General features: G+C 39.2%; 1 protein-coding gene across 1 annotated transcript in view; it reads right to left on the reverse strand.

Moving 5' to 3' along the window:
* Nucleotides 1-20,883, reverse strand: part of ARHGEF6 (Rac/Cdc42 guanine nucleotide exchange factor 6) — a 116,743-nt gene that overhangs the window by 54,885 nt on the left and 40,975 nt on the right. The window contains exon 6 of the mRNA XM_052663743.1: nucleotides 13,765-13,835. Coding sequence (XP_052519703.1) covers nucleotides 13,765-13,835 — 71 coding nt within the window. The remainder of the gene's footprint in view (nucleotides 1-13,764; nucleotides 13,836-20,883) is intronic.

Here is a 20,883-nt window from a genome sequence, read left to right on the forward strand (position 1 = left end):
CACAAAATCTGAACGCATTCTAGCAAACTAATAATTGCATGACAACTGGTTATATTGCATAACTCACACAAACATGTTTTTTCAGAATTACCTTTATTTGGAGGGGCCCTATCATTTACATAGTATGGCTCAGAATGCTTTTGTGTGCTTTAAATTATTTTATCCTCAGTAAAAGTCTCAGCTAACAAAGGATCATCATTTCCATTTTATGGTTGAGAAGACTGAGACCAACTACCCCAAGACACAGAGATTCAATGTCAGGATAATTTCATGATAACTGATATCAAACACCAAAACAGATTTTTTTAAATGATGTTTTTGAGAAGATCTTTAGGTGACAAAATCTGAGGACACTGAATTTTTAAACAGGGTTAAAACTGGTTTTTTAATTCCAAGTAAAAAGTGCTAGTATAAACATTTCAAAGAGAAAAAGAAGCTGAAATGTGAGGAATTAAATGATGCTTACCAGTATTATTAATGATAGCCAAAAGAGAATCCTCTAGGCAAAATAATCAATAAATAGGTCCACAGTTTCTCTTCCCCCACCAGCCCTGGAGTCATGCCCCATTTCCCAGCCTTTTGTGGAGGCAGCTACAACCTTCATTCCAAGCTCTTAGAGATCCACCAAGCTAATATTTTGGTGTACTTTCTCTCATATCTTCTAATCCATTCAACACAAATTTACTGAGTGTCTATGTGGTGACAGGGCTTCCCTTGTGGCTCAGCTGGTAAAGAATCTGCCTGCAATGCGGGAGAACTGGGTTCAATCCCTGGGTTGGAAAGATCTCCTGGAGAAGGGAAAGGCTACCCACTCCAGTACTCTGGCCTGGAGAATTCCATGGACAGTCCATGGGGTCGCAAAGAGTCAGACACGACTGAGCAACTTTCACTATGTGGTGACAAAGGCCATACCTGCCCTCAGGGAGTTTCTACTCTATCTGCAGAGGGAGACATTAAACGGGGGACTCATAAGACCATGTGAAGCATTCTTAGCCAGGAGAAGCCCCTTAACCTACCAACATGCCAGATGTGTACTCACAAGACAGTGCATGATGATCTGCTTTTGAAAGGTGGAATGGAAAAACCGCTGGGAGGTCCAGGTAGCTGTGGGTTTTTTTGAAACAACTGAACTGAAGGGTAGTAGTCCAGGCTCTGCTACCAATGAACAGGTTGCTTCAGTTTTAAGGTTTCACTTGCCTCATCTCAGATTGTGACATCTCACCTACCTCAGGGACCATTGTGAAGAGGTAAGGGAGACACTGTACATGGAGGTGCTGGGTGAGTTGGGAAACAGTCCCTTCCAATTTCAAGGATTAAAAGAAAGGTTCCTCAATGGCAGTTATTGACATTTCAGAACAGATTATTCTTTATTGTGAGGGGATGCCCTGTGCACTGTAGGATGTTTAGCAACATCACTGGAATCTACCCATCAGATAGCTGCACGCCACCCCCTACCCAAGTATGACAATAAAAAATGTGCCCAGACCATGCCAAATGTCACCTAAAGGGCAATATCACCCCTAGCTGACAAGGACATAGACTATGGGGTGGCCTCAAAAGCTAGGGCTTAAGTTGTAGCCCCTCCTGCCAGCCACTCATGTCTACTTTCAGTTTCTCTATTCCTTAAGAAGGAATGCCTACTCTAAAAATAAGCATGCACCTAGGGGCCTGGAGGTACCAATGTGCTGTGAAATTAATCCAATAATGGAATAGAAATGCTACCCCTTATAGGAAGTCAAAGCACAACAAAGGAAATTAGAAACCATCTTGAGATGAATAAAAAAAAAACACAACATAAAAAACTTGTAGGATGCAGTTAAAATAGTGTTTGGAGACTGCCTACATCAAAAAGGAAGAAACAGGACTTCTGGTTTCCACTCCAGCATTTAAGGCATTTGCTAGTCATCACTCCACCCTAAAAACAAGCAAATAGCTTTAAAAAAAAAATGGGAAAAAGAACTTTGCTTACATTTGTCAGGGAATTGAGGTCACAGGGGAAAAATGATCCACTCAAAATTAGAGAAACAGACAAGCAGATAGAGATCATATATTGCTAGAGCAGAAAATCATGAGAAGCCTCCACAGGAATGGGAAGCAAGGTAGGAAAACCTGAACTGTAATTGATGAGTTGCTGGAGGCTTACTTTGCTGTACACCTTAAACTAACAACATGAACACTGTTAATCAACTCTACCCCAATATAAAATAGAGTTTTTAAAGAGATATTTTTTAAAAAGTGGTGCTGGGATCACTGGATAAGTACATACAAAGAAAGAATTTGCACTCCAACTTTACATCATATTAAAAAATTAACTCAAAATGGATGCTGGAGTTAAAATTACAAAACCCTGAGAAGAAAACAGAAGAGGAAATCTTCCTGACCTTGGATTTGGCAATGGATTCTTGGATGACACCAAAAGCACAAGCAACAAGAGACTAAAGATGGATAAATTGAAATTCATGAAAATTAAAAACGTTTATGTATCAAAGGACATTGTTTAGTCACTAAGTCATGTCCAACTCTTTTGCAACCCCATGGACTATAGCCCACCAGCTCCTCTGTCCATGGGATTCCTCAGGCAAGAATACTGGAATGGATTCATGGCAATGTATGGCAAAACCACTACAATATTGTAAAGTAATTAGCCTCCAATTAAAATGAATAAATTTATTTTAAAAATTAAAAAAAAAAAAGAATACTGGAGTGGGTTGCCATTTCCTTCTCCAGGGGCTCTTCCCAACCCAGGGATCAAATCCATGTCTCCTGTGTCTCCTTTGGATTCTTTACCACTGAGCCACCAGGGAAGCTCAGCACAGGACATTGTCAAGAAAAAGACAACCCACAAAATGGGGAAAATATTTACAAATCATGTATTTGAAAAGGGTCTACTATTCAGAATTTACAACTCAACAATAAAAGTAATCAATTAAAAGTTGGCAAAGGATTTAAATAGCCATCTCACAAAGAAGATATACAAATGGCCAATATGCACATAAAAAGATAGTCAACATAGTTAACCACTGCTGCTGCTGCTGCTGCTAAGTCGCTTCAGTCGTGTCCGACTCTGTGCGACCCCATAGAAGGCAGCCCACCAGGCTCCCCCGTCTCTGGAATTCTCCAGGCAGGAATACTGGAGTGGGTTGCCATTTCCTTCTCCAGGGAAATGCTAATCAAAACCACAATACTACTTCACACTTAGTAGAGTGGCTATAATAAAAATAAAAAATAGAAAACAAAAAGGGTTGGTGAAGATATGGAGAAACTGGAACCTTCATACATTGCTGGTGGGAAAGTCAAAAATTTTCTATGGAAAGTAGCTACTGTGGAAAACAGTTCGGCAGTTCCTCAAGAAGTCAGACATAGAGTTATCATATGACCCAGTAATCCATTACTAGAAAAAATGAAAAAATATGTCTGTGTAAATATTTGCACATCGATTTTCACAACAGCATTATAAATAATAACCCAAAGGTCCATTAGGTGATGGATGGATAAACAAAACCTATTATATCCATACAATGGAAAATTAATCAGTCAAAAAAAGCAATGAGTTACTAAGATACAACGTGGATGAAACTTAAAAATGTTATGCTAAGGAAGAAGCCAGACACAAAAGAACAAAGATTGTATGATTCAATTTATATGAAACATCCAGAATAAGGAAAACCTAGAGAGACAGAAAGTAGATTAGTGGTTGTTAAGGGCTGGAGAGAGTGAGTACTAATGGGTACAGGGTTTCTTATTGAGGTGATGAAAATGTTATAAAATTAGATGGTGGTGATCATCACACAACTCTGTTAATTTACTAAAAATCAGTGAATTGTACACTTTAAAGTGGTGACTTTTGTGGTATGTGAATTATATTTCATTATAGCTGTTATCTTAAAGTCAAAGGATAAATTTCTCATCTGTTAATGGAAATTTTTCTGTTTTTTCTCTGAGTTCAAGTTCTTATCCAGTAGAATATCCTTCCAAACTCAATTTGTCCATCCTTACACCTCTCTGCCCAGCTGAGCTGTTGTTCACTGCAGTGTATCAAATAATCACTTTTACTCACACTCAGCCCTAGGATACATTTTTTAATTCTTAGAAACGGAAAGAGCTACACTAGAATTCAACAGGACCACAGTTATTAAGAGGTAAAACTCATATACAGATTTCCTTTTTAGCAATATTTATTTGTCTACAGTATTCGTATTGAAAGAAAAAGAGGCTGGTGGCCTGACTTCCCACTTATATCCAGGAGAGAATGAAGTCAGTTTATCACTTCCTTTGTTCACATTTTTCTGAAGAGACCATGTCTGGTAATGTACTGTCTCAAATTCTCAACCTTGCTTTCAAGCACCTTCATTTAAAAAAAAAAAGAAAGAAAGAAAAAGCGAAAAAGAAAACAAAACACAATCATTGCCTGAGGGAATTTTTAAATTAGAAAATTTGAAGACATTATTTACATCATTAAGTGTGATTTTTTAAGACAATTAAACATCACTACTTTAACTCCAAGGTTGCTATAATTCAACCTCCCTCTCCCTGTTGAAACAGTTTTATTATTTCAACTTCCTTTAAAATGCAATCATCTCAAGTTCCCTTAAGAGAAAGGACTAAGATTTTGCAAGAAAGGTGCCAACTGCCCTGCTCCAATGGGTTTTTTGGGGTGTGCTAAGCAAATCAGTATTCCAAGGGTTCTATCTGCGCTGCAATCACTCGTACAGGACAAACAGAAGTAGGAAGGCAGACACTCCTTACTGCCTTTGACTGAGTTCTGGAGAGCTGAATGAAAACATATACTAAACTCATACTGTTGCAAGTTTTGAGGGTGGCTGAATGCGGATTTCATGGCTGCAATCACCATCTGCAGTGATTTTGGAGCCCCCAAAAATAAAGTCTGACACTGTTTCCACTCATTCCCCATCTATTTCCCATGAAGTGATGGGACCAGATGCCATGATCTTCGTTTTCTGAATGTTGAGCTTTAAGCCAACTTTTTCACTCTCCTCTTTCACTTTCATCAAGAGGCTTGTCAGTTCCTCTTCACTTTCTGCCATAAGGGTGGTCTCATCTGCATATCTGAGGTTATTGATATTTCTCCCGGCAATCTTGATTCCAGCTTGTGCTTCTTCCAGTCCAGCGTTTCTCATGATGTACTCTGCATATAAGTTAAATAAGCAGGGCGACAATATACAGCCTTGATGTACTCCTTTTCCTATTTGGAACCAGTCTGTTGTTCCATGTCCAGTTCTAACTGTTGCTTCCTGACCTGCATATAGGTTTCTCAAGAGGCAGGTCAGGTGGTCTGGTATTCTCATCTCTTTCAGAATTTTCCACAGTTTATTGTGATCCACACAGTCAAAGGCTTTGGCATAGTCCATAAACCAGAAATAGATGTTTTTCTGGAACTCTCTTGCTTTTTCCATGATCCAGCAGATGTTGGCAATTTGATCTCTGGTTCCTCTGCCTTTTCTAAAACCAGCTTGAACATCTGAAAGTTCACAGTTCACATATTGCTGAACCCTGGCTTGGAGAATTTTGAGCATTACTTTACTAGTGTGTGAGATGAGTGGAATTGTGTGGTAGTTTGAGCATTCTTTGGCATTGCCTTTCTTTGGAATTGGAATGAAAACTGACCTTTTCCAGCCCAAAATCACTGCAGATGGTGATTGCCTCCATGAAATTAAAAGACGCTTACTCCTTGGAAGGAAAGTTATGACCAACCTAGACAGCATATTCAAAAGCAGAGACATTACTTTGCCAACAGAGGTCCGTCTAGTCAAGGCTATGGTTTTTCCAGTGGTCATGTATGGATGTGAGAGTTGGACTGTGAAGAAAGCTGAGTGCCGAAGAATTGATGCTTTTGATGTGGAAGAAGCATCAAAACCATGCTGTGGTGTGGGAGAAGACTCTTGAGAGTCCCTTGGACTGCAAGGAGATCCAACCAGTCCATCCTAAAGGAGATCAGTCCTCGGTGTTCTTTGGAAGGAATGATGCTAAAGCTGAAACTCCAGTACTTTGGCCACCTCATGCGAAGAGTTGACTCACTGGAAAAGACTCTGATGCTGGGAGGGATTGGGGGCAGGGGGAGAAGGGGACGACAGAGGATGAGATGGCTGGATGGCATCACCGACTCAATGGACATGAGTTTGGGTGAACTCTGGGAGTTGGTGATGGACAGGGAGGCCTGGCGTGCTGCAATTCATGGGGTGGCAACGAGTCGGACACGACTGAGTGACTGAACTGAACTGAACTAAATGCTGATTTTACAAGCTAGATTGACAAAGGGGATTAATGAGTCCTTCGTTAAATAATGCAAAATGTGTTTGAATGATGATGTACTAAACAGTATTGCCCTTGCTGTGGTGTGATTAGTAGAAATGCTCATCACGGTGGATGCCTAAAATTCTTTCCCAAATTCACTTGGACTTTTATTGCTTTCCTCAATCTCAATAGACTAACTGATGAACTTTGGAGACTGGTTCTTTATTTTTCAGGCCACAGGGCATCTACTGTAAAAGGATTAAAAATGGAAGCAGACAGAGAAGGCTATGTGTTCCCAAACAGAAGGCCTCAGTGGTGAGTCAGAAGGCAGGGAGTTTGGCAGGCCAACCAACTTCAGAGCAGTACAATCTGATTGAGATGAAATCCACTCAAATACTAAAATAGACTGTCCAGACATTGCCTTTGCTTCCCTGACTCCTTCTTCACAAGGACAACAGAGTGTCCTTTCGCTCAATTAACTTTGACTAAATTCAGAATAAAACAGATGGTTAGAAGCCATAGAAAAAGAGGTAGAGGCCTTTTGAACCTCATCCTAGGCGATTGATTTTCCAGTAAAATATATTTCCTCCATTTCCTGGAAAGGCTTTAGAGTGAATTCATTTTGATAACTCTGTTTTCCAAAGGGAACAAATCATATAGGTCTGAGGAAATTATTTTATGGGGCTAAAATGCAGAAACAAAGGCTGAATATAGAGATAAGTCCCAGATAAAGGAAAACTATAACGGCCTTAGGAAAACTTAAATCTAAGCCAAACCACTGTGTTATAGGAATTCTGAGATAATCATAATGCCTACAAAAAATGAGTTTGTGTTGGTAAACTACTATGAAACAGGAAAGGGCAATACATTTCGTATTTATACCATATTTGGCTTATATTACAGATGAGCCACCTGCTTACATTCAAGTGCAGTGGTCAATTTCACTTCTCCAGGTCCTTGGTTTTCACACAACAAGCAGCACCATGCCCTGTAATTGACAGACTCAGCAAAACAGAATTGGACTCTGAAAACTCTCATCATCTCCCCAGCTTCAGGTGGAAAACATAGATGGATGAGTCAAACAGGAAGTAAGAAGGCAAAAAAGAATAGGGCATATGGAGAAGGAATAAATGGATAGATGGGTAAGGTAGTTTAGATTAGTGGTTTAAAAAAGAGAGAATGCACAGAAGTATTTTAGGGCAGTGAAATTACCCTGAACAACACTCTAAAGGTAGATAGATGTCATTACACATTTGTCCAAACCCCTAGAATGTCCAACATCAGGAGTAATGGCAATGTCAACTCTGGACTTTGGTGCTAATGATGTGTCAATGTAGGTTCATCAATTGTCACAAACATACCACTCCGATGGGACATGCTGATAGTGGGGGAGGCTATGCATGTGTGGGGGCAGGGGTATACAAGACATCTCTCCCTTTTGATCAATTTCACCATGAAGCTAAAACTACTCTAAAATATAAAGGTGTTTTTTTTTTTTTTAAGAAGGGCAGATAAGCACTAGAAAGGTAGAGAAAAAAATCTTCCCACCTTTCGTACCAAATGGAGGCACTGAAGACAGACTGGTTAGGCATCTGCTATACATTACAATAAAGTAGAAGAAAGTTAGAAAAAATAAACAATACTGGGCCTTACTTATTATATTTGCCTATTTGGCTGTAGGGAAATATCTCTACAGATATACAGTTGCAGACAGAGGCAACTTCCAGAGTTTAGTACAGGCAAACCTCGTGTTATCGCACTTTGCTTCATTTCACTTTGCGAACATCGTGTTTTTTCACAAACGGAAGGTGTACGGCAGTCCTGAATCAAGCAAGTCTACTGGTGCCATTTTTCCAACAGCATTTGCACACTTCAGGTCTCTGTGTCACTTTTGGTAATTCTCCCAAGAGTCTACACTTTATCGTTATTATTATATTCATCGTGTGATCAGTGATCTTTGATATGACTACTGCAGAAAGATAACAACTCGCTGAAGGCTTAGATCATAGCATTTTTAACAATAAAGTATTCGTTAATTAAGGTGTGTACATTGTTTTTTAAGACATAATGCCATTGCACACTTAATAGATGACAGTAAAGCATAAACAGGGACTTCCCTGGAGGTCCAGTGGTTAAGACTTCACGCATCCACTGCAGGAGGCATGGGTTTGATCCCTGGTTGAGGAACTAACATCCTACATGTTGTGTAGCATGGTCAAAAATTTTTTAATTAAAATTTAAAAATTGGATAGGACTTCAAAGAAAAATAAAGTGGAAACATAACTCTCATATGCACTGGGAAACCAAACAACTCATGTAACTCAGTTTCTTGCAATGCTCTGGAATCAAATGGGCCTTCCCAGGTGGCTCTAGTGGTAAAGAATCTGCCTGCCAAAGCAAGAGACTGAAGAGACATGAGTTCGATCCCTGGGTCGGGCAGATCCCCTGGAGAATGGAACCCACTCCAGTAATGGCAACTGGAATGGCAACCCACTCCAGTATTCTTGCCTGGGAAATCCTATGGACAGAGGAGCCTGGCGGGCTATAGTCCATGGGGTCACAAAGAGTCAGACATGACTGAGCAACTGAGCACTCATGGAATCAAACCTGCAATATCTTTGAGGGGTACTTGTATCAGAATTACTGTGAGCCTGGCCTATTTGTGGCAGCACAAAGGACCACATTCTTACAGTGGGCTGCACTTGTTGCAATAAATAAGGAATTTCACCTTCTGAGAGGCATTTTAATGGGAATGGAAGAGAATGCAGTCCCTTCTGCAGGGACAGGTTGTAGGCACACACATTCTTGCCGGGATGAATATGCTCACATGGTTTTCCCTGCCTGACTCCCCTTCCAGCTCTTCTCTGCTTATCTAAGCCCTAACATGCCCTCAATCCTCTCTGCCATTCAACTTTTTCCTGTTGCTGTTGTTGTTTAGTTGCTAATTCATGTCTGACTCTCTGTGACCCCATGGACTATAACTTGCCAGGCTTCTCTGTCCATGGAATTGTCCAAGCAAGAATATGGGAGTGGGTTGTCATTCCCTTCTCCAGGGGATCTTCCCGACCCACAGATCGAACTCGTGTCTCCTGTATCTCCTGCATTGGCAGGCAGATTCTTTACCACTGATACACCTAGGAAATCCAATACTTTCCTTTATTGATTTTTGAATTTTAGTTTAGTGAGTATCAGAATCGCCTGTGAGGAATGGAGAGAAGGCAGCTGAGGGAACTGTTTAAAAATGCTGTTTACTAGGACCTGTGGCCAAAGACTCTGATGTAACAAGCCAGATGTGGATCCCAGATATCTACAGTTTTAATGGTCTCCCTGGGGGCTTTCAAATGCAAAAGATTTCCCAACCACATCTGGAGCAACTCATCTTAGGACACTTTGTCACTTGACATCATTGCCTGCCATGTGGCTTACACCACATCGGTCGTGTCTTCCCAGTGAGACCATGGATGCCAAGACCTAAACGCTGCATGCAAAGGAAGCCTGATAACTAAGCTACATAATTTCCTCTTTTCTTTTTTTTCAGTTTTATTGCGATCTAATTGACAAATAAAAATTATATATATTCAAGATATCTTACTTGACATTTTGATGTATGCACACATTGTGAAATGATCACCACGATCAAGCTAATTAACACATCCATCACCTCACATAGTCACCATTTTCTTTTGTTGCTATTCTTCTTTATTTTTAATCCCTCCTGGCACATAACATCAACTTACAATAGGCAAAGAGAGCCACTGAGCAGAAGATTATTAGAAAAATAACTCATAGAAAACGATATGCTTTTGTTCAATGGTGAGAGACGTTTAACAAATGACAGTGAATTTTTAGGACAATGAAGGAACCAAAGTCAGGAGCAGCAAAAGCCTCCTCTAGGCTGCCATGTCCCTAAAGGATGCTAAACTCCCCTTCAAAACAACCGGCTAGGAGAGGCCAAGCCTCAGTTAGATACATTAAACATGCCTCATGGCAGATGTAGGTCTGAGTTGGGCTCCCTACGTCACTTTAATCATACTGGAGAACTTCTAAACATTTCAGAACTGATGTGCCACCAGAAGCAAACTGAGGCTTAAATGGGTCTGAGATTAGCTGATAATCCCTCAGAAACTTGAAAAAGGGGAGAGAATGTGTGCAGACCTGCAAATTCCAAGAGGTCTCTATCCTGTCCAAACTTATAGGATGTGACAGTTAATTTTATGTGTCAACTTGGTTGGGTCATGAGATGCCCAGACTAAATAATATTTCTGGGCAGGTCTGTGAGAGTGTTTCCAGGTAAGGTGAACTTTGAACCAGTAGCCTGAGTAAAGCAGATTGCCCTCCCCAATGTGCATCATCCAATCTGTTGGCCTGAAGAGAACAAAAAGGTGAAGGAAGGGAGAATTGGCTCTATTTGCACCTCACTGCTTGAGCTGGAACATCTGCCCAAGGACTGGAATTTACACCCTTAGCTCTCCTAGTTCTCAGGCCTTTAGGCTCAGACTGAACTACACCACCACCTGTCCTGGGTTTTCAGCTTACACATGGCAGATCATGGGACTTCTCAGCCTCCATAATCACACAAGCCAATTCCTTACAGTAAATCTCTCTATATCTATTGGTTCTGTCTCTCTGTAGAACCCTGACTAATACACAAGACCAAAATAAAGAAAGCATTTAGACTAGCGAGGACTCGCTGAATGCAAGAGCATCAGAACATGTCTGATCACAGACAGTATCGTTAGGGTGTGAGAACAAAAAGAATCTCCATGAAGGAGAAATAATGAAGAAGACATAGTTCCTGTTTTATTTATAGCTACATTTATATTTAAACAGGCTATGTATATGTATATATGTATACACACACCCACACATCAAAGAAAGTTTGGCATCAGATTCAGTAAGATGTTAATGATGATCATCTCTGAGTGGTGGAATTGCAGGTGATATTTATTTTCTTCTTTATACTTTTCCTGCACTGATTTTTTAATCATTATTTATATAATAAAAAATTCTTCCTGTTTTTAAAAAAATGAAGTAAAAATCAGACACGAGTGCTCTTATAGAACTAGCAACGGAAAACATCTACAACTAATGACTCTTAGGAAGAAGAGCTAATGTGAGATGAGATGGGGACACCTTACATATGGGTGAACTTGATTTTCCAGATCTCCAAATACTGTGGGTGAGTACTCAGGTATTCAACACAGATTGGGAAGGTGATCAGAACAATTGGAACATATTTTGAATTTGTTGCTGCTAAAAATTTGCCTAAATACTCAAAAACGTAGATTTTTTAAAAACACCAACAACTAGCCCAAATCCTTTCACATGCATATCTAATTACAATGGTAAGTCCAATTGGCCTCAATAATCTAGCAATATTCATACTACAGCTCTACAGCTCCTTCTCAGGCCATCCTGGGCTCCCCAAGACCTTTTGGGTTTTTAAAAATTAAGTTTGGTTTGAGAAAAAATTTAAATATATATATTTTTTTGGCTCAACAATTTAACTTCTAGGACTTCACCTTACAGATCTTTATACACTTTGCCAAAGTTACACACAGGATGTTCACTGCAGAATTGTTTATAACAGCGAGAAGTGGAAATAAGGTACATGGACTCCAACAGGAGGTGGGTGATAGAAACTGCAGTATATCTTGAGTTGGTATATAGTATAGATAGGATTTGTATAATGCCCATAGACTCAGCAGAGGCAGAGAAAGAGTCAAAGCAGAGTGATTGTATGTTCCAGACCAGCAGGGAGAAGCAGCTATTGTAACACTTTCATTCACCATTTGACTGCACCCTTCCATTAAAAATTTAATCACTGGGGTTCACCTGGAAGCTAAAAGAAATGGTCAGGACCAGAGGTGGGTGGAGGGAATTGTGTGAAGGTGGTCAAAAGGTACAAACTCACAGTTATAAGTACTAGGGATATAAAGTACAACATGATAAATATAATTGACACTGCTGTACCCTCTTTATGACTGTTGTTAAGATAGTATATCCTAAGAGTTCTCATCACAAGGAAAACACATTTTTTTTCTATTTCTTTGATTTTGTAACTCTATGAGATCATGGATATTCAATGACTTACTGGGGTCATCATTTCATGATGTATGTAAGTCAAATCATTATGCTGTACACCTTAAATTTACAGTGTTGCATGTCAATTTTTTCTCAATAAAACTAGAAGAAAAAATACAAGGCAAATAAATAATTGAAAATATGATAACCTTACATGACAACTCAGAACACAAATTGTATAGATAGCATGATTACAACCACATAATGATATATAGCTATATATGTGTAGGAAATGCATCAAAACATTACCAGTTTTTTAAAACAAGTGATCAGGGATGAAGAGAGAAGGGAGCCTAGCTCTGCTGGGTGATATATTTTAACCTCAGAAATGTAAAAGGAAAATAGTGACAAAATTATCCCCTATGATTATTGTTCATGCTACAATGAAGCATGGTATGAAGTTCCTACCTGATTTTTCACACCAACTACGGTTCATGTTATCATTATGAAGCAAACTCACTGAAGAATGACATTTCATTTTTTGAAACCAAATGTATAGAAAGATTTTAAAACCCTTGAGGGACTCCTCTGCCAGCCCAGTGGTTAGGACTCCGCACTTCCACCTCACAGGGCATGGGTTCCATCCCTGGTTTGGGAACTAAGCTCCCACAAGCCACACAGTATGGCCAAAAAATAAAATAAAAACTGTTTACCCATGCACACAATGAAAGGAGTCAGCAGCAAAAACACACATAGTACATTAGGTGAAAAGTGAAACTATATTCCAGCTGTAATGAGGAAGATGACAAGGCTACCAAACGGGGAGACTTCAGGGTTATGAGGACTTGACCTTTTCATTAGTGACTGGGCCAAGTCTGGAAAGAAGACATGGAGGAAAACAGAGTAGATTAAGGGAAATTATATAATTTCTTTTTCAACAGGAACTTATTTTGAGTATTGCACATGCCCTATTTAGAGCTTATATATTTTGTCATATCTGTGTTCAAGCCAGGGCCATTTCATTCCTCCCTCTGTGCCAAAGGGCAGTCTTCCCTTTGGGCTTTCCTCAAGAACAAGGTTGATAATATTTCCGAGGATATCATAGCAGATTGATTGATTCTAAAATAAAATCACACTATGCAATCATGTAAACTTTACTGCATTAAAGGAACTTGGGAATTCACCTCCCATCTGTAAGGCAAGCTCTAACTGCTGAATTTCCCCATAATGTTGACATATCGGCCAACTTCTCTTTTGTTGCAGTTTAAAAGGCCTTGCTCTGAATCCCCTTGAATTACTCAGTACAGTGGATGTAAAACTTCTAGACATCTGTAAGAAACCTACAAGTAGAAGAGTTCCATTATAATGAAGCTGACATTAGACCCTTGCAATGCAACTTTCTCCAGTCTTCCATTGGTGTCGCCTCGACACTTCAGTGGTTCTCCATATAGAGTCAAGAAAATTTTTGTTCATCATCTGAACACTCACCACAGTATAATAATTCTTGGTAAGTGGAGTCGCTTCAAATCCTTTGACAGCCTTGGGGGAGAGAGGTCTCTCTGTGAAAAAGACATTTAAATTATGTTAATATCACACAAGTCTAAGATGAACATTTCATAACATAGGTCAACTAACATATTATAAATATTGTCAAGTGAAAGGCTCAAAGGAAATGTATATTTCTAAACAAGTGAAGCTATAATCTTACTAAACTACAGATGGCCAAGTCACAGCTTCTTAATGACAGGGTCAAGGCAAGAACTTCAGATCCAGTTTGGGCTGTTTCTTTACTCATCTGCCTCTCCATTCGACTTATTATAAAACAGATAAGCAAAGGGATGCTAACCAAATACGTTATGTTTGTAACTTGCAACTAACCATACAAGAATAACATAATACAGATAATAGCAGCCATTCTTTCCTGGGGCTGGCTGTTTATTGTGCCCAGAATAAAATAATCAGAATCTTGAATACACTGAAAACTAGCAGAAAATTCTTCTATGTATCATTTTAATATCATTATATTGTGCTATAAAATATTGTTTTTCTTTTACAAAGTTTGTCTTATCTATTAAACTCATGACTAAGAGACATCCCAGAATGCTTTTTTTAAAAAACAAAGAAACCACTTAATAAAAATACAGACAGGGGACTTCTTTGGTGGTCCAGTGGCTAACACTCCTCACTTGCACTGCAAGGGGATCAGATTCAATCCCTGGTCAGGGAATTAAGATCTCACAAGACACCTTGTGCAGCCAAAAGAAATTTTAAAAATAAAAAGTACAAGACAGCAATCATAAATGTTTAACAGTGTCACTACAGACTATCTTCCTTACTCTCATTTTGTCCTTTGTATCATTGCTTTCTATTCCATTTTTGCCTTGCTATATTATATTGTATGCTGCTTTAAATTCCTTCTGAAGTATAGTAGAGTATACATAACCAAGTATTATCATCAGGCCTTGATCTTCCCTTTTCTAAAAGTAATATTTCTAGTTTTATATCTATGACATTCCACTCCTAAAAAATGCAATATACAGAAAAGAAAAACCAACAATTAACCCATCACCAAGAGCTAACCATCATCCACAGTAACGTTTTGAAGTATGTCTTCCTATTCCTTTTATCATGTGTTTGTGAACACACACACACACACAGTGATCTTTCTTAATTCATCTACAGCTTAACTCTCCTATTACAACACTATTTCATGAACATTTTTCCATTTAACCTTGATTTCTAATAATTTTTATATTTAAAATATCCCTTATGTTTACTTGACAATTAACAGCTTTTAGGACATTTTATTTGATCTTTACAATGACCCTGTGAGGCAGAGATGATCTTCTCATTTTGCAGAGGTCACTAAAGTACAGAAAGGTGAGGTCAGCTGCCTAAGGACATGAATTTGGGAAATGGCAGAGCCAAGACTGAAGCCCAGGTGTGTCTTGACAAGAGCCTGTGCTCCCAAGCAGCAGGACGTCCAGAGATGAAGCTACTGAAAGGCCTGGTCGATGGCAGGAGCAGTGGTTCCCCATCTACCTCGGAGCTCAGAGGGGCCATCAGTTCGATCTGGGATGGTCAGAGAAGACTTTTCTGGGCAGCGGGGTATTTGATCTGTCCCTGGATGGGGGCTAGAATTCAAACAGGCTGAGAAGACAGTAGAGCGTTTTCCCAGCAGGGAAGATTCCAGGAGCACAGCTGTAGAAATGGCAACACTCAAGGCAGGGCTGTTCCTGCAACAGTGAACTGTCCAGCTGGACCAGGCTGTATAAAGTGGAAATACAGCAAAAACGCAGGAATGAGGGCCAATTCTCCCACTCCTCAGCAACAAAAAATGGGGCATATCTAGTTTAAGATCTGCCTGGATCCACATGGTGGCTTCGCGAGGCTTTACTGGATAAATCTGAGCAATTCAAAGCCACCCAGACTATTACTTGAGGTTATAAGTGGCAGAGTCAGGACATGAACCCAAGTACTATATTGCCAAGCTTGGTGTTCGCCCCCCACCACCACACTATGGTTTTTGACTCTTCAGCATACTTGAAATCAACAGTTACCAAATTCTTTTAGTTTTTATTAAGCAAGTTTTCTACAGTATAGCCCTGATGTTACTTAAAACTCAGTTGTTTTGTGTAATTATGACATAAACCAGTCTGATTAAAAATAGAACGTTCCAGAGAAATCAGCAAGATGTGGTCGCCTTTCGAAAGCAAGGCCAAAAGGAAGGGTAAAGAGTAATGGAAAGTCTGCAAAGATGCAGAAGAGGAAAGGAAAGCCCAAAGGAATTGGTCACTGCAATTGAAAAAAAAATGGTAACTATGTAAAGTAGAACAGGGAAACATGAAAGAAAACAGTGACTGCCATGGAGATTGCTGGGTGACTGAACATAATGCTAAAAGAGCTGGTGCTTTGATGAGATCAATAAAATTGTTAACAAGGATTTACTGAATAGCCCAGGGTACTATATTCGGTATATTGTAATGATCTATAACAGAAAAGAATTTTTCAAAATATAGATATATATATATATGTATAACCAAATCCCTTTGTTGTACACCTGAAATTAACACAATATTATAAATTAATCACACTTCAATAAAAACAATTATAGTAAAAAAATTTTAATAAAATAGTCAAACTCTAGAAAGACTGACAGAGGAAAAAAGAGAGAAGACGCATATTGCCTATATGAGAAGTGAAATATGGGATATCACTACAGACTCTAGAGATACCAAAAAGATAAGAAATAGTATGAACAACTCAAAACACATAAATTTGATAATTAGGTGTGAAATGGAGCAATTTCTCAGAAAACCAAAACTACCACAGTTCACCCAATATTAAATACATCATTTGAAGAACCTTATAACAAGTATGGAAACTGAATTTATAAATTTAAAACTTTGGAAAAAAGGAAATCTCCAGGCCCATATGGTTCTAATGCAGAGTTCCACCAAATGTTGAAAGAAGAAGTCATAGCAATTCTTCTCAATCTCTTCCAGAAAATAAAAGAATTCATTTTATAAAGTCACTATTACACTGACACCAAAACCAAAGACAGTACAAAAAATAAAACTGCAGACCCATATCCCTCATGAATTTCAATGAAAAAACCTTAACAAAGTATCAGTAAATAGAATTCAGCAATATTTTATAAGAACTTTATACCATGGAATTCATCCCATGGATACAAGTTGGTTAAATATTCAAAAATCAATAGATGAAACCCATGTTAGTAATAGTCTAAAAAGAAAAATCACACGATAATATCAACGGATGCAGAAAAAGCACAGGACAAAATTCAATACCCACTCAACAAAAACTTCCAGAAAGAAATAGGAATAAAGAACTTCTCCAACTCAATAAAGAGCATCTACAAAAACCTTACAGCTAGCATCTTACCTAGTGGAGAAAAACCTACGGCTGAATGCATTCCGAACCCCAAGATCAGGAACAAGGCAAGGATGCCTGCTCTCACTCAGCGTCGTGCTGGAAGGTCTGGATGTCTCTGCAGTCTTGGTGCAGAATGGGGAATCAATCCCGAGAGAAGAAGGAAAACAGATTTGGAAGGATAACCTTGGAAAGTCTTTAAAAATGTAGTCTTTGCAAACAACCGGCCCCATGAAAAAACTCAAGGGGTGGATGCAAAGAGAAAAACACCAGTACTAGGTTTCAGTGACAGTTCTTGCCTCTTGTTCCTCCTTTGCCCTCTACCCCCCAGCCCACCACTGCCTACTCTTACCACGTGCGGTCTTAGCTGAGACCCACTCTCAGCGAGACACGCAGAGAAGGAATGAATACGTGGAGGTTCAGAAGAGACAAGTTCAGTCCCTGGGGGTGGTTCCAAGTGACAGAAGGGGGGTCAATTTTCCCTCCCCAAAATGTCTCTTTGGCACGTGGATTATATTGAGCTGAAAACAATCAAGGCTCTAAAGACTCAGAAAGTCTTTCTCTTTTTTATTTTTTTAATATAAATTTATTCATTTTAATTGGAGGTTAATTACTTTACAATATTGTATTGGTTTTGTCATACATCAACATGAATCCGCCACAGGTTTTTACCTCCCCCTTAGATGCCTAGAGAATTTAGGTAGAAGGCTTGTTCCCAGAACAGAGCTATCAGCAGAGATATCTGCAAAGAAAGAACATGGGCTGGGGGTGGTGGGGACAACTCTTGGAGATCAGAGTCCACTCTGCGTTCCATGGTCTCTGCAAGGCCCAGCAAACATTTATTTGCCAAACATTTGCTTTTCCATCTCTATGTCAATTGCCTTCCTCCCCTTTGAAGTCTCAAACCACTACCCCCAACACCCTCTTTTATCTTTAGCTGAAGATGGTATTTAAGGTGAACGTTCCACCATTTTGGCAACTTACTCAGTTCCCCTGGGTCTCTCCCATGTAGACAGATTATTAAAAATTTTTTGTGATTTTCACTTGTTGATCTGTCTCATCAATTTCAAAAGAACCTAGAAGGGTAGAGGAAAACTTCTTCCCCAATATAACCTAACCAGAACTAATATGAAAACATAAACCTTTTAGGTGGTGTTTCTAAGGCCATTAAAAACTGGTCAATTCAATTCAATCAACAAAAAAGAAATCAATCAATGCAGTGAAGAATTCAAATGGGTTATTTAGCATAACTCAAACAACAGTGTCATATAAGTATAGACGTAAGTAACCTTCCTAGGGCATTATGCTAAGTGAAATAAGTCAGAGAAAGACAAATACTATACTGTACAATATGACGTACACATGGAATCTAAAAAATAAAACAAACTAGTGACTATAACAAGAAAGAAGCAAACTCACTGATACAGAAAACAAACTATTGGTGACCAGTGGAGAGAGGGAAGGGGGAGGGGCAATATAGGGATAGGGGAGTAACAGGTACAAACTATTAGGTATAAAATAAGCAACAAGGATATACTGTACAACATGAGGAATACAGCAAATATTTTATGATAACTATAAGTATAACCCTTAAATACTGTGATCACTATATTGTATAATTTCTATAATACTATACAACTGGGGCTTCCCTTGTAGCTCAGTCGGTAGAGTCTGCCTGCAATGCAGGAGACCCAGGTTCAATCCCTGGGTCAGGAAGATCCCCTGGAGAAGGAAATGGCAACACACTCCAGTATTCTTGCTTGGGAAATCCCATAGACAGAGGAGCCTGGCAGGCTACAGTCCATGGAATCGCAAAGGGTTGGACACGACTTAGCGACTAAACAACAATAACAAATATTTCAATAAAAAAAGTTACAAATGCTGGGAAAAAAAGAAATCGTCCTTATTCCTATGTAACAATCCTTTTCCCATTAACTCTCCATTCATTCCTGTCCCTTGCTAAGGTATAGATTCCTATGCCTGTTGGTGGTGACAAGTCAAAAAGAAATCTAGTGATAACTGGTTTTCTCTGGATGTGAAGGATCTGTGTGATACACCCTGGGGATTAAAACAGGAAGTGTAAATATAAAGCCCCATCATGCTTTTGGATTAGAATAAGTAGGAAGAGTCATTTCTTAATCTGCCTTAATACAATTTAATTAGCCATCTACCTAATCCCCTCATTTGACATCTATATTTACCTGCAAAGAAGAAGTTTTAGAAGGATTTATTGACCCTTTAACTGAATCAGCTGAAGAAAACAGAACTTGCTTAAAATATCTGCTCCAGTCATATTTGCCTCAATAGCCAGGAAAATTTTAATGCAAAGTCCTGATAAAACCTTCACCCTTAAAAAAAAAAAAAAAAAAAACCTTCACCCTTTCTTGGTAACAGACAAAAATTTTAAGGGGAGATATAACCTACTGTGTTACTGAGATATAACTTACTGTGATGTAGTGGCAAACATGATTTTGGTGTATAAACAACAAGGTCATTCACAAGTTACCACTAATTTTGAAGAAAAAGACTGAAAACAGGATAAATGGCTAATCTTCTTATTTATAATGTATCTGGGTCAAGTGAACTGATGGAGAAAAAAGAGCTTCTGTAGTTTATATAATGACTAAGTTATTCATACGTGTACTTTTCAAGAAGTAAGATCCTTGAAAAAAATATTTTTTCCTCAAAATGGGGTTTATTTTTCTCATGTGACAGGAAATTGAAAGGTGGCCAGCAGGACTGGTGACAAGAGCTCCCTAATGTCACCTGTGCCTGAGTTCCGTCATTCTTGCGGAGAGGCTTTCGTCATCATGGTCACAAAAAGCTATTCTATCTTCAGCCTTAAACTCATGTTAAAGGTGTGTGTGTGTGTGTGTGTGTGTGTGTGTGTAACACATTATACTCAAATATTCTATTTCTCAACTTTCTACAGTTTTAGAGTGGTGGTTCTGTAAGTCCTCAGAAATCAACCTCCTCCTGAAGAGAGGAAGAAACTGTCTCCAGGGCTTCCGCCATAATTATCTCTAGACAAAAGTTACAGAGGATTTCTCAGACTTAAAAATCCATTCCCCAAGGGCAAACTTACCAGAGCATGAAGTGCTCTTGTCAGTGGAACAAAACTCTGCACAGCTCTCCACCACGGAGCCAGCAGAGCTGTCTGAGGGCTGAGGGTTGCCTGGGACTGGAGTTCCTTTATTTGATTTCTAAGACAAAAGAACCTGTAGCATCAGCCTGAATTGTACCCAGGCTACCGTAAATGAGTATTCCAGAATTCCTGACTCTTCCAGTGATCTCCATGTTACACATCTGGCCCAACAGTAAGCAGATAGAGATCACAGGAGTCCTTTGTTCCATGCCTGATTCAACTTTATAAAGGACCCAGAAGTTGTATAGCAGAGGGGTTGAAAACTCCAAGTTGAAGGTTTCATTTCTTTGAGCTACACATTTAATCTAGAAATCATTTTTAAAGACTCGTTAAAGATAAACGTTCTTTCCTAAGTGGACACATCACTATGGATTTTATGGAAAGACATTCCAAAGATAAGTGTTAGTCACTCAGTCGTGTCTGACTCTTTGAGACCCCATGGACTACAGCCCACCAGGCTCCTCTGTCCATGGAATTCTCCAGGCAAGAATACTGGAGTGGGTAGCCATTCCCTTCTCCAGGGGATAAAACAGCATAACATTGAGTTTATATTGTCCCTCAGCAGCCTT

The sequence above is a fragment of the Budorcas taxicolor genome, chromosome X (genome assembly GCF_023091745.1).
Source record: "Budorcas taxicolor isolate Tak-1 chromosome X, Takin1.1, whole genome shotgun sequence".
Lineage (NCBI taxonomy): Eukaryota > Metazoa > Chordata > Mammalia > Artiodactyla > Bovidae > Budorcas > Budorcas taxicolor.